General features: G+C 41.3%; 1 protein-coding gene across 1 annotated transcript in view; it reads right to left on the bottom strand.

Moving 5' to 3' along the window:
• Positions 1–13,193, bottom strand: part of RELN (reelin) — a 1,440,257-nt gene that overhangs the window by 114,246 nt on the left and 1,312,818 nt on the right. The window contains exon 50 of the mRNA XM_085653954.1: positions 4,560–4,816. Coding sequence (XP_085510080.1) covers positions 4,560–4,816 — 257 coding nt within the window. The remainder of the gene's footprint in view (positions 1–4,559; positions 4,817–13,193) is intronic.

Raw genomic sequence — 13,193 nt, forward strand, 5'->3', positions numbered from 1 at the left:
CACAGCTGAGAGCCAGTGCTTCTACTGGCATCATGGAACAATACCCGCACATGTGTGGGACAACGGACATTCACCGCCATTTGTGTCCTGGAAGACACCCGATATGTAGAGAGGGATGTGATTGATCTGTCATCTTACTCCTCTCCTTTTCCTGTCCCTTGCTTCTCGCCTGTCTCCTACTGCAGGCCGTGCATGTACCTGTCAATCGTATGTCCGATTACTTTTGTACATCATTCCACGCAAGAGCTGTAACTATGCTATATGGCACTACTGAAACTTGCCTGTTGAATGTGACGCTCAACATTGCCTGCTATTTAACATGACATAAGCTGTACCAATATTAAGATTCAATAAAACAGATTCACAAAAAAAAGAAAACAGCTGCTCCAAATCAATTCTATCACCATCACCTCTTGCTCTATATAGTGTAGGCTTTATGTGCATTGATGAGAACCAAGCAACATGTTCCAGATCATCAACATACCCATTCGCCAACTTTCTGTCACTGCCCACAATCTTTTGGGAGCCAAACAAAGACAGACTGTAGCATGATCACTTCTGCTCGCCCCGGAGAAGTCTAATTCTTGGGCTACACTTTAATGATATAACTCACATGGAATACTGGCATCTTCACAGAAATCTCTAATTTCCACCCTTATCGACTCCTCCACCTAACTCATGAGGAAATGGTACTGGAATATTATCTGATAACAATAACTTATCCTAAATATTGTTTACAAATAATTATCCTATTACAGCTAATAATAAAGAAATGTACACCCAAATGGGATGAAATTTTTTATACACAATATTTAGGACTCAATATTTATGTCGGACAATATTTCTGTGCATGATATTTTGACATACAGCCCTTGAAAGACACCATACTATGGATATCCCTGTGGGGGTATCTCTACTCCCTGGTTCCCGATTTCATTCCGCCCATACCATGCCATATCTGTCTCTTAAACATATTACACTGGAATGTTCTGTCACAGTCATTAAAATATGACCAAGGCAATTTAACTTTCTTTTGTTTGATTTTTAGACATTCAAAAAACTCCAACTCCAAATTCTTAGAACATACTTATAGAATTGCGATAAATAACTGAACATTGCATGAGTTCCCATTATCCCTATAAAGAGATTTGTGTACTTGCAGACACACCTTGAGGGCCGAATCCAGTTAGTCGTTTAGGAATCATGCAAAGACTATTAAGTATATACATTTACATACAATGGACCTAAGTGGGGGAAGAGTTACTTACACATTCATTAGTTTTACTAAAAAACATTAAACATTGCAATCATTGCTCACCACCCCTGGGACCCCTGTCTTTTTGTCTAACCCGTGTCACTTCCCCCTCTCCAGCCTCGCGCCGGGACATTCCTCGGAGTATCTGTGCGCGTTACAAGCTTACATAACATAACATATACACAACACGTCAAACAAATGTTGCTATATTCATACAATTACTTTGTATACCAGAACATTCTCGCATATAGTAATTCTCAAGAATTCTACGCCTCACTATTAATTTGCCACTGCAGACAATTCCTTTAATGTTTGATTCACAATCTATAAGAAAGTGCGATGCAGTTATGCAAGCCAGAGATAATGTTGCCCTCCTTCCGCTACATCTAAAGCCTCTTGTGATTGTACATAATTATTGGAGGAACTTCACAAATACTTAAAATGGACAGCATGCAATACATAGCTGTGTGCCCTTTTAAATTATATATATATGTATATGTACATGCGAAGAACTTCGTCTCAAACATCACGATTCCGGAAAGACGAAAACGGACCCAAGCTTCTGCGTGCAAAAGGTATTTATTTAATCCATTGAAGCACCACACTCCGCTATGACGCGTTTCGGCCCCAGAAAGGCCTTGATCACATGTATATGTATATATATATATATATATATATATATATATATTATCTACTGGCGGTCGCCAGTAGATAGTTATAGTTAATATCGTGTTTCCATAGGAAATCTGAAAATTCTATTTTGAATAACTTTGGCGCCGGTTGACGAATCCTCGCAAAATTTTCAAAACTAATGGGGCGCTCCGCTCAGCTCCTACCCTGAAAGTCTCGGGGTGATTCGTCAAGCGGGGGCCGAGAAAAAAGAGGGGTCCCAAAACGCGTTTTCCCCATGCATTTTCCCATAGGACCTTTAGTCGAAGGTACAGCCCGAACGGCTGAACAGAATTACTTGAAATTTGGCAAAGGGGTAGTCCTCAGGTCAGGGAAGTGCCTTTTGCATATCTGGAGTCAATCTGTTAAGTATTTCCTGAGAAAATTGCATTTAAAAGCATATAAATATCTATAAGCGCGCACCGTGCGCGCACCCTAACGTGCGCGAGCGTAATTCTCATTGGTTGTTAGTTGTCAGTCAACATTCGAATCGGTCGAAATCAGGAAGTGTCGGCCGCCATTTTGTCTGTCGCACTGAAAAGGAAAGGTGGAAAAAAGGTGGAAAACGTGAAAAGGGGGCAGGGAGGAGAGTTCCTGAACCCCTAGCCTTTGTCAGGGGGTCACAGAAGGACCCACAAGGGTGAAAAAAACATTTTATTTTTTTTCAAAAAAATCGCGGGGTGCGCGCACGGTGCGCGCACGGCGAACGGTGCGCGCAGCGTACGGTGCGGCCAACACGCCCGCACGGTGCGCCCACGGTGAAAAACCTTAAAAATATATATATATTAATAAATACATAACTTAGCATTTAAAAAACCGTACAAATTCACTTAAAAAACCATAGGTTTCACACACGTTATAGTTAGGAATTAGCATTTAAAAAATCTTGCAAATTCACCTAAAAAACCATAGGTTTCACACAGGTTATAGTTAGGTGGACATTTCACTCATAAAAAACCAATGAAATTCCCCCGTTATAGTTAGTTCAGATAACTATAACTCGCGCGACCGCCTCTCTATCAAAAGGATGATCTCATCAGTGATGTCATGAGTGATGCCACTGACCATGTCATGAGTGATGTAATATGTGACGTCATGAGCAGTGGATTGCGGGCGCGCGAGTTATAGTTATCTGAACTAACTATAACGGGGGAATTTCATTGGTTTTTTACGAGTGAAATGTCCACCTAACTATAACATGTGTGAAACCTATGGTTTTTTAAGTGAATATATATATATTCATATACATATATATAGATATATAAGATAACAGCATGTAAGTATACACATGTGATAGAGATTGACAGATCAAAACAATTATATTAAAATTAGAATAAAGTTGTTTTCCCTTTTGCATTGGGAGGAGTGAAAGCCTGTTGCTATGCAATCTTATCAGTAGGCTTCAAGACCACAAGCAAGTCTACAACGCATATAGGGGCATTTTATCAAGGGCCTTATCTCTGTTTTTTTGGCTTTAAAAGCAGTGCCAACATGCATTAGCACATGTTAGCAGCCTTTTAACCGACGCCTCGCTTTGCATCTCTAATGAGATGCAAAGTGGGCGTGTCCTTCAAACACAACACGGGAATCATGGCTAACAGCACTTCTCCCTATCAACAAGCTGGCCCAGGACACCAATACCGACGTTAAAATCCGCGCTAACCGCGGATATCGCCGAAAGCTAACGTCTGCAAAAAAGCAGACTTAGCTATACATATGATGGGAGGTGGATTCTATGGCTGAATCAACATCTCCCTATTTGCAAGGAATACCTTATCGCTTCCGTTGTTGCGCTGGATTTCCAGCGATGTTCGCGGATTTCGCCACTATCGCCAGATTTAATATCGCCGTGGAGATATGTGTTGTAAATAAGACGATATCTCGGCGATCAAATCCGGCGATAGCCGGCGTTAAGCAAATCCGCGCTAAGCCCACTGAGCGATATTTAACGCTGTTCTTTGATGATATGCCACACAGAAAGTTGTGGTGAGTAGTACAGCGAATGGAAAAGACCACCCTGATCTTCTCATCAGCCAATGCCCCAAAGCAACTCATGGAAATACAAATGTATGGCATGCTGAAATGCCTGTATGTTTACTCTCTCCGCCTGCCAATACTATGTCAACGATTCCAAAACTACACATACTTCAACTATTCGAGGAGTGTCTTAAGAGTAATAAATTATCCTGCCATCAAACGTTTGGGCATATCTGTGTACTTCTGCTTTGATGTTTAAGTGGAGCATTACATTGTAACTACTTCTGGGAAGCACAGAAGAATGGGGGAATGCATACCGTTAGAACATCAGCAATCACAAAATGAATCACCTTCAGTGCTCTACAAATCGAAGTCTGTTGAGTTTAGTGACAGAGACATCTGAAAGACTGCTAATGCTTCCTATTCAGTTTAATTATTTGAATAAAGGCATGTCCTTGAAGATTACAACATTTCCCAGAATGGTATGGAAAAATGGCAGTGAAAAGCCTGAGATTACTTCTCAGCACTCATTTCTGATGTATTTTGGCTGAAACTTCACAGCCCTGCACTTCCCTAGCCAAATTAGTTAAGCTAAAACTCTTAACTTGTATAATGGCTTACCTCGTGACTCGAACAAATCTGTATATCATGTTTTTACCTGTGGTCTTCTCCTCCCCGAACATATCAAAGGAAATCCTTCCAGTCGGTTCGGCATCAGCAGGAGTGCGTTCATGCTGAGGAAGTGGGGCGCTGCTGAACGTGTCTAGCATTACTGTCCTTTGGTCTGCTGAACCAGAGATCAGCACGTTGTCGATTGCCCAGTCGTTCTGATCCAGGCCATCATGCTTGGGTTGCCACCAGCGGAAGCGTGTTCCCACAGTCCTGGCTTCTATAGGGAGGAGGATGTTCACGAAGCTGTGAATCAACCACAAATAACAGCAAAATCAGACTTTAGATGTAAGACATAATCCAAGATATAGGAAAGGAAAATGTGCATGTTTTTGAAGGAATTTTATGACCCTTTAATGTGGGCGGTGCTTGGCAGTAAAGTATGGTGCAATGAATGCATTAGCGTGCACCCAGTGTGTACTAATGGCACGCAAAGAAAAAAGTTACTTACTTGTAACTTCAGTTCTCCAGCATTGGCATCTGTCATAGATTCACATGCTTGAATCATTCCCTGTCATCAGACTGTGAACTCTCGTTTAGAATGTTAATAGAGCGGTGTTGTCCATACAAATAATATAGACATTTCTTATCAACTTTAGTAACCCATTCACCTCATTATGAATGAACCAAACTAAAGCCAATCAGTGACCAGCAACATCAGGTGCTCCCCTGCCTAAAGCTTTCAACTGTCAGATGTTTCTAGTTCATACAAAAACATATGATAAGGATAAATGGAAGCCTTATGACAAGAGGAGGAGGGTGGGTCACATGTGAATCTATGAAAGATGCCAGTACTGGAGAATCGGAGTAACAGGTAAGTAACGTTTTTCCATCTCCAACGTTGATTCTTTCATAGATTCACATGCTTGAATTAAGATGATCATTGCAGCAGGCAATGTGAAAATAGGGGATGGGGCATGAGGCTTACCTTATTTTAAACAGTTGTGGAGGACAGCACTTCTGACTACTGTATCTTTGCTAATATCCTCGTTGATGCGATAATGCGCGGTGGAAGCATTTGTAGTTCTCCAGGTGGCAGCCTTACAAATGTCTTTCAGCAAAACTCCTGCAAAAAGAACTATAGGGGCTGCCATCGCTCTTGTAGAATAAGCTCTTACTGATCTTGTCAAAGACTAATTCATGAGCCTATAGGATTCCTTTTTTTTTTTTTTTAAATTTTTTATTGAACAGGCAGACAGAAAAAACAAATATAAATACTTACATCAATTAGCGTCTATAATCGAGAAAATTACACTATATTCTCAGCTTTAAATAAAAAAAACTGGAGCTGTAAGCACAAGAGGGGACAGAGAGAAGAAAAAAAAAAAAAAAAAAAAAAAAATGATAAAAAACCACCTCATACCATAAAGGTTCCCCAATTTTTTTCATGTTTGCTTATGGAGCGGCTCCCTCTTAACCGAGCTAAAGCAGACTCCATGGTGTATATCTCAGTAACCAGCGCCCACCAATCCCAAACCGTAGGTGGATCAGTGCCGATCCAGGCTCTTGCCACAGTGAGTTTAGCGCATGACATGAGTATAGAAATCAACGCGGCTTGTGGGATTGGGTTAGAATATATGTCAAGCAGGACTGAGGCAGCAGTGAATATAGGTATTTGAATATGTTTGATTTTTAGAACCATCTGAATATCCCCCCAATAATCCTTGAGGACAGGGCACGAAAACAACATATGTGTCAAATTGGCGGCCTCAGTGGAGCATTTTGGACATTTAGTTCGATCACTGTAAAAGTTGTTAAAAGACCATTTAGATATAATTTCAGGGGTATAATATAGCATACAGCTCGTTCTAAACTGTTGAAGCCTTAAACTTGAAGAGCGAACCAGTTGATTAATATTTGACATGGAGCACCCTATTTCTCTAGCTGTAATATTTATCCCTAATAGCCGGCCCCATTTATCTGCTAACTTAGAGCAGTCATTTGGTTTGTAGCAAGATAAAACATGATAAGTGTCTCTTATAGTTGATTTAGTTTTCCCAGAGTATAAACAGGACCAGATTTCGTTGTCCATAACTACTGAGATTTGTTTTTTATTAATCAGATAGTCGTGCAGTTGCAAGTGTTTGTATCTCATAGTTTCCGAAAGATCGAATAGTATTTTAAGAGTATTGAGTTCTATAAATCCATGAATACCATATAAATCCCCTAATAAGTTGATACCTTTCCTAGACCAGCTATAAGTGGAGTTGTCATTAAAGATACCTGGTAAACCCGGGTTGCCCCATAACGGCATCATTGGATGATAGTAAGTTATTTTACAGTAATTTGAGATGTTGCCCCAGATCTTTATTATGTCTTTGGCGGTCTTAAATTTGACTCTTTTAAAATAGTTTGGGTCGTTGGCGCGAAGCAAAAACATGTTTGCGTCTTGTTTTAGCATAAGAGTATGAAAGGGGAGTGCTCTTTCTTTAATGAGCAATGAGCGAATACGCAAAACAAACGCAGACCAAAAATACAACTTGAAATCAGGGAAATTCAGCCCTCCTAGATTCGTGTTATTTGTCAGAGATTTTATCGACCTTCTCGCCTTTTTGTAGCTCCAGATAAATCTGCTGAATACACCGTCCAGCTCTTTAAAAAATATATTATTTAAATTAAGTGGTATAGATCGAAACAAATATAAAAATTTAGGCAATATCGTCATCTTAATGAGGTTAATTCTTCCGATTAGGTTCAGGGGTAATCTGTGCCATTTTTTTAAAAGTAAGGTAGTAGATTTGATTAATGCTTTATAGTTTATATTAATAATTTCCTGGATTTTAGCCGTAATTTTTACACCTAGGTATGTAGCGCTCTTACAGATTTCAGGGACTACCACATTCGGGGTATAATTAGCAATAACTTGAGTCTTTTGTACATTAAGTTTATACCCTGAGATATTCCCAAATTTTCCAGCCTCAGAAACAATACTTTTAAGTGCCATCACGATATCTTGTGTATAAATAGCGATATCATCGGCATATGCTGTTATTTTCAGTGTTTTTGAGCCAGAACTAAAAGGTACTATTTGGTCTTGGGACTGTAGAGCAGATAAAAAAGGTTCTAATGAGAGAGCAAACAAAAGGGGTGAGAGGGGGCAGCCTTGACGGGTGCCACGGCATATTGGAAAGTCAGGGGAGATCAGGCCCGCGTAACAAACATAAGCAGTAGGGTTGTCGTAGAGGGCCTGTATACCCCGCAAAAATTGTCCCCCAAACCCCATTTTAGATAGAACGCACCATAGATAGTCCCATCCCACTCGGTCGAACGCCTTCTCTGCGTCTAAAAGTATCATGCCGAGTAGGGTGGTCTCTATCTCCGCTACGTCAAATGCCGTTATGGCCATATTTACGTGCGTAGTAGTGTCTCGACCGGATATAAACCCATGTTGCTGTGGATTGATGATCCTAAGTAGTATAGGGGATAATCTTATAGCCAATATTTTGGCAAAGATTTTTGCGTCAACGTTTATAAGGGATATGGGTCGGTATGACCCTCTCTCCTCCTTAGGTTTATATTTCTTCAAGAAGAAAATTATTTTCGCCCTATTCCATGATTTAGGGGTGTTGCCAGTAAGACCAACAGATTGCAGTACCTTCAGGAATAGGGGTTCCAACTCAGCTAAGCACACTTTATATAGCTCTAAAGGTATTGAGTCCTCCCCTGCCGCTTTCCCAACAGGTAGGAGGGCTATAGCTTGATGCAGTTCAGCCATTGTAATGTTATTGGACAATAAGTCTGTTCCAGTTATGATCTGTGAGTTTGTTATGTATTTGTCCAAATAGCACCGGATTGCGTCTGAATTAGGAATGCTTTCTGGGGTGTATAAGTTCTTATAATAGTCAGCGAATTGTCCTACTATATCCTGAGGTTGGTTATAACTTTTATTGTCACTCCCCCGTATACTGGTAATTGTTGTACTAGCTCTATCTTCTGCAACCTTATAAGCCAGAATTTTGCCAATTTTGTCGCCACCCTCGTACTGTGCAATTTTAAACTTGTGGATCTTAGTACTGCGCTTCTGTATAAGTTTGGTCTTAGTTTCATTTTTTAGAAGTCCGAGTTTGAGGCCTATTTCAGTTGTTGTTGATAATTTTAGTCGGAGTGCAGAAGCGAGTAGTTCCTCTTGTTTAGTTATACTGGTTATGAGCAAAGAGTTAGCCCTTCTGTGTTCCATATTTTGTCTAATCGTGTAAGCTTGAGTGAATCCCCTAATACTAGCTTTACAAGCATCCCAAACAATGCCACAGTCAGTGGAGTCTATGTTGATATCCATAAAGTCTATAAGGTGAGATTTAAGCTGTATCACATACTGTGGGTCTGAGGTCAAATATCTAGGGAAAGAAAATGGTCTGGGCGGAGTCCTAGTATGTGTGGTGCTTATTGTAAGAATCAATGGATTATGATCTGAGGAGATTCGAGGGCATAGAACCAGATTAGAGCTCTTCAATAGATTATCCCCTATTAATACCATATCTAATCTCGAACACAGTTTATGGGGTGCGGAGTAATAGGTATAACCCGGTTGGTTTGGATATAAATATCGCCAAGCATCTTTAATGTTATGGATGCGGCAGAGGTCTAAGATGGATAATCTAGTTTTGCGCATCCTTTGGAAGCTACCAGATCTGGTTGTGTCAATTTTATAATCCATGATGCAATTAAAATCTCCCATAACAATGAGTTCTCCCTCCCAGCCCAAGAGTGTGGTATTCAGCTGGTCGAAAATCTTCGGTTCATCGGTGTTTGAACCATAAATTACACAAAAAACATATTTTGAGCTCTCATAATTAATCTGAGCTATCGCCCATCTACCCTCTTTGTCGCAGAGAGTCTGTAGTGTTTCAATCTTGAACCGTTTATTCTTAAGGATGACCACGCCTCTTGTTGATTGTGTAAAATTCGATCCTATCAGAATGTCATAGCCCAGTTGGTTCATTAATTTGCTATCTTTGCCCGCTATGTGTGTTTCAGTGAGAAGAGCCATATGGGGGTTATGTAGTTTTAATTCTTCTGTAATCAAAAGCCTTTTATTTTTGCTATTCATACCGGAAACATTCCAGGTTATACATTTTATATCATACATTTGTGATAAGTAAAGAGCACAGCCTTAACCCCAGTTCCAAAAACCCTGATGCAGTTCCCATTATTTACCCCTAAGGTGATAATAACAAATGTAAAAAAAAAGAGAAAAGAGAATTGAGCTGATATAATCTCTAGTAGCTCGTTGAGCTCATCCCTGTCTGCCTGTAAATTTTTAAAGAAGATTTTACCCCACCCCCAAACCCCCCCACCCCACCCCTCCCTGGTTCCAGCCCCAGCAGGGGCAGAACCGCCCTCAGTGAACAGCTGCCGTTGGAAGGACAGCTTCTCGTGGCAAATCACCACGGGGCACCCATCCACCCCATCATTTCTCCCTCACCAAAAAATGTATAAAGAGAAAGAAAAAAGAAGCCTAAGGTGTAGAATGAGATAGAAGATAAGAGCTAGAGGATAAGGGGTCGTCTAAATAAGTACGGATTTCGTCAACTCATAGATTCATAGGTTCATAGGTTCATAGGTTCAATTATTCATGAGATATGCAATATTGACCAGTTGTACGATAACTAGCTCGGACCCAACATGCCATCATTTTTCTGTTTGATTCCTGCCTTCATTCAGGCTAGAAACAAATGCTTCAACTGCTTTGACTTCGCTAAAGAAGTATATGCGTCCATTTTTGATGACTTTCAGACGGGCAGGTTCCTGTAAGAAAGCCTGGCCCCCATTAGATTTGATTGAATCGATAAATCTACGGAGTATCCAGCGTCGGTCCATGGTGTCTTTACTTAGATCGGAACGAGCAAAGATTGAGAAATCCCCTATAGCAATAGGGGTATTAGGGCGAGCTCTCTGCCATACTGCTTGGCGAAGTAGGAAATTACCGAAGAACAACAGAAAGGGACGTGGAAATTGACTTGCTCTGTTTTTCATCACCAATGGTAAACGGTGAGCCCGTTGTATTTGTGAGTCCCAGTCCCAGTCTGCCAAGTCTGGAAAGGCTTTCTGGAGTAGCCCCACGACATAAGCCCTAGGGTCAGAACCCTCGGACCCTTCTGGAACCCCAAACAGTCTTAAATTGGAACGTCTCTGTCGATTTTCCAAATCTTCAATCTTCTGTTGAAGAGTGGATAGCAGATCATCATGCTTTCCAACTTTAGCAGTCATTTGAGTGTTAGCCTCTTCAATCTCAACCACTCGGTGTTGCAGCTCAGTAACATCTTGACAGATCCCTCCAATTTTAGTAGTAAGTTCTTGTAGCGAGTTTTGTACTTTGCTGTTATCTTCCCTCAGTTGGGTATGGTGTTCTTGGGCTACCTTACGTTGATCGTTCAGAATCTGCAATATTAGATCTATTGAAGAATGATCCGTTATCTCACCCCCAGCTCCCTCTTTAGTGAAGTGTTCGCTTTGAGGGGGTAGGGAGAGTGGCGTTTGTATAGTGGTGCCCACTTTAGGTTGAGGAGAGATATAGCTTGACGATAGTACTGGAGCTATGTAAGCATTGGCATTAGACAGTGGATTTGCATCAGCTCGGCTTAGAGGAGAGTCCATGTGGCCGAGACGGGCTTGAGTCGGAGACGGCTCTTGTTCTTGTTCTTGTTCGTTTGAGCCATCTATTGCCGAGTTGATTTGAGCGGTGGTAGCACCGGTGGAGCTCGGGGTAGAAGAAAGATCGACCTGTTCTGAAAAATCGTGCGGGCTGGCACCTGACAGTCTCAGCGTCATATTTTTCACCAGCCCCCTGGTTTCAATCCATTTTCTTAATGGGCTTTTATCTGCTTGCTTTTTCTTTATATTTTTAACAGGCTGAGATATAGTAGCGGTAGTCTTAAATCCTCTTCTGGATTTTGCCTTACTTCTTAGTTTGTGACCTCTATTTGCTCGCAGCTTAGCCCTGCCATCTGTGCCGCTTGTGTCATGATCCTTCCTATGTCCCCCCCGAGCTCATCCTCTTCCTCAGTATGTGCGGATAGTTCTTCAGACATTTCTTGCTCGCTGGCTTCAGCAAAATCGTTATGCTCCGCAACCCCTATCCCTGCAATAGCACCATCAAAGCGGCCACTGGGACTCGCCATACTGGTAGATGGATCAGACACCAAGTCCTCCAAACCCTCCACTTTTTCATCACTGGAGTGCTCCGATACCTGCATCTGTATCTGCTCTGTCGTGGAAAGAACAGGGGCCAGGTCGATAGCATTCCCGGTGGCAATATCAACATCAGAGTTAATAGAGTCAAAAGCATTACTCGTTTCACCCCCCAACACCTCTCTCTCGCGGGTCAGAGTCAGAGTCCTATCCATCCCTTTACCCGTTCTACTAGGAGAGCACTTAGGGTGTGAAGCTAAAATCAAAGTGGGTGGCTTCAGTACCTGTTTACGGCTGTTCTCTCCCGTCTGTTCTGCTGACAAAGACGGGGCAGGCTTCTGAGATATGAGCAGCAACATCTCTTTCTTCGTGTTCTCCAACTCCGGCTCCACCGCGTTGTGCTCGTCCCTCGCTGGTCCGGGAATTCTTTCGGCCCCAGCGGCCCCAGCGGCATCGGAGCCTATAGGATTCCATGATGCATGCAACTAGTCGGTTTCATAACTCGACCGCCTTTATTTATTGCTACAAGGGCTACAAATAGTTGATCTGTTTTTCAAAAAGAATTTGTGGCCTGTAAATAAAACTTTAAACATCTTATGGCATCCAAGGAGCATAATGAACTTTCATCTTCAGTCTTTGAGATGTAAAGAAAGCAGGAGGCACTATTTTTTGTCTCCAATGAAAAATCGACGGTACCTTCGGGATAAACTTTGGATTAGTTATTAACATTACCTTTTATTTGCAAAATCTAAAAAGAGCTCTAAACAAGATAGTGCTTGTAACCCACTCACTCTCCTACCAGAGGTTATGCTGGCAGAAAGCAATCTTCCAGGATATATGTTGGATACTTGAGTTCTGTATTGGTTCAAAAGGTTGCCTCATCAAGACTGCCAAAACCGTATTTACCTGCCATTCCAGAGCCAATCTTGGAGATGGGGGCTAGAGTCTAAAGAATCCTTTCTTAAACTCCTTAGTACATTAATAATACATTAAGAGACTAAATATAACTCACTTTGTTTTTCAAAACTCTTGAAATTGCAGCTAGATGTACTTTGATTGAAGTAATCAACAAGTCTTGCTTGGCCAGACTTAATAAATATGGCAAAAATGTGTAGAGTAACATTTGAAGTGGGTCTAGCTTCGTTTCATAGTGCACACAGCAAAACGTTTCCACTTGTCATTATATGTTTTGACTGTAGAAGATCCTCTTGCAGTTTTCAAGACTTCTTGGCAATTTACTCAGATCGCAAGATTCGTAGAGCTGAAGAGCCATGCTGTTCATTTGAGGGAACTCGGATTGTGATGTCCAAGTTTTCTGTTGTTTCTTGCAAGCAGATGTGGTTCGGATTTGAACTGGATCGGTGTTTGTACTGACATGAACCACAGATCTTGGAACTATTGTTGCTGAGACCATGCTAGGGCTATCAAGATGGTCTTTCATCGTTCCATTTGTAACTTTCGAATGACCATTGTATTACAATGGTCATTCGAAAGT

The sequence above is a fragment of the Triturus cristatus genome, chromosome 4_1 (genome assembly GCF_964204655.1).
Source record: "Triturus cristatus chromosome 4_1, aTriCri1.1, whole genome shotgun sequence".
Classification (NCBI taxonomy): Eukaryota; Metazoa; Chordata; class Amphibia; order Caudata; family Salamandridae; genus Triturus; species Triturus cristatus.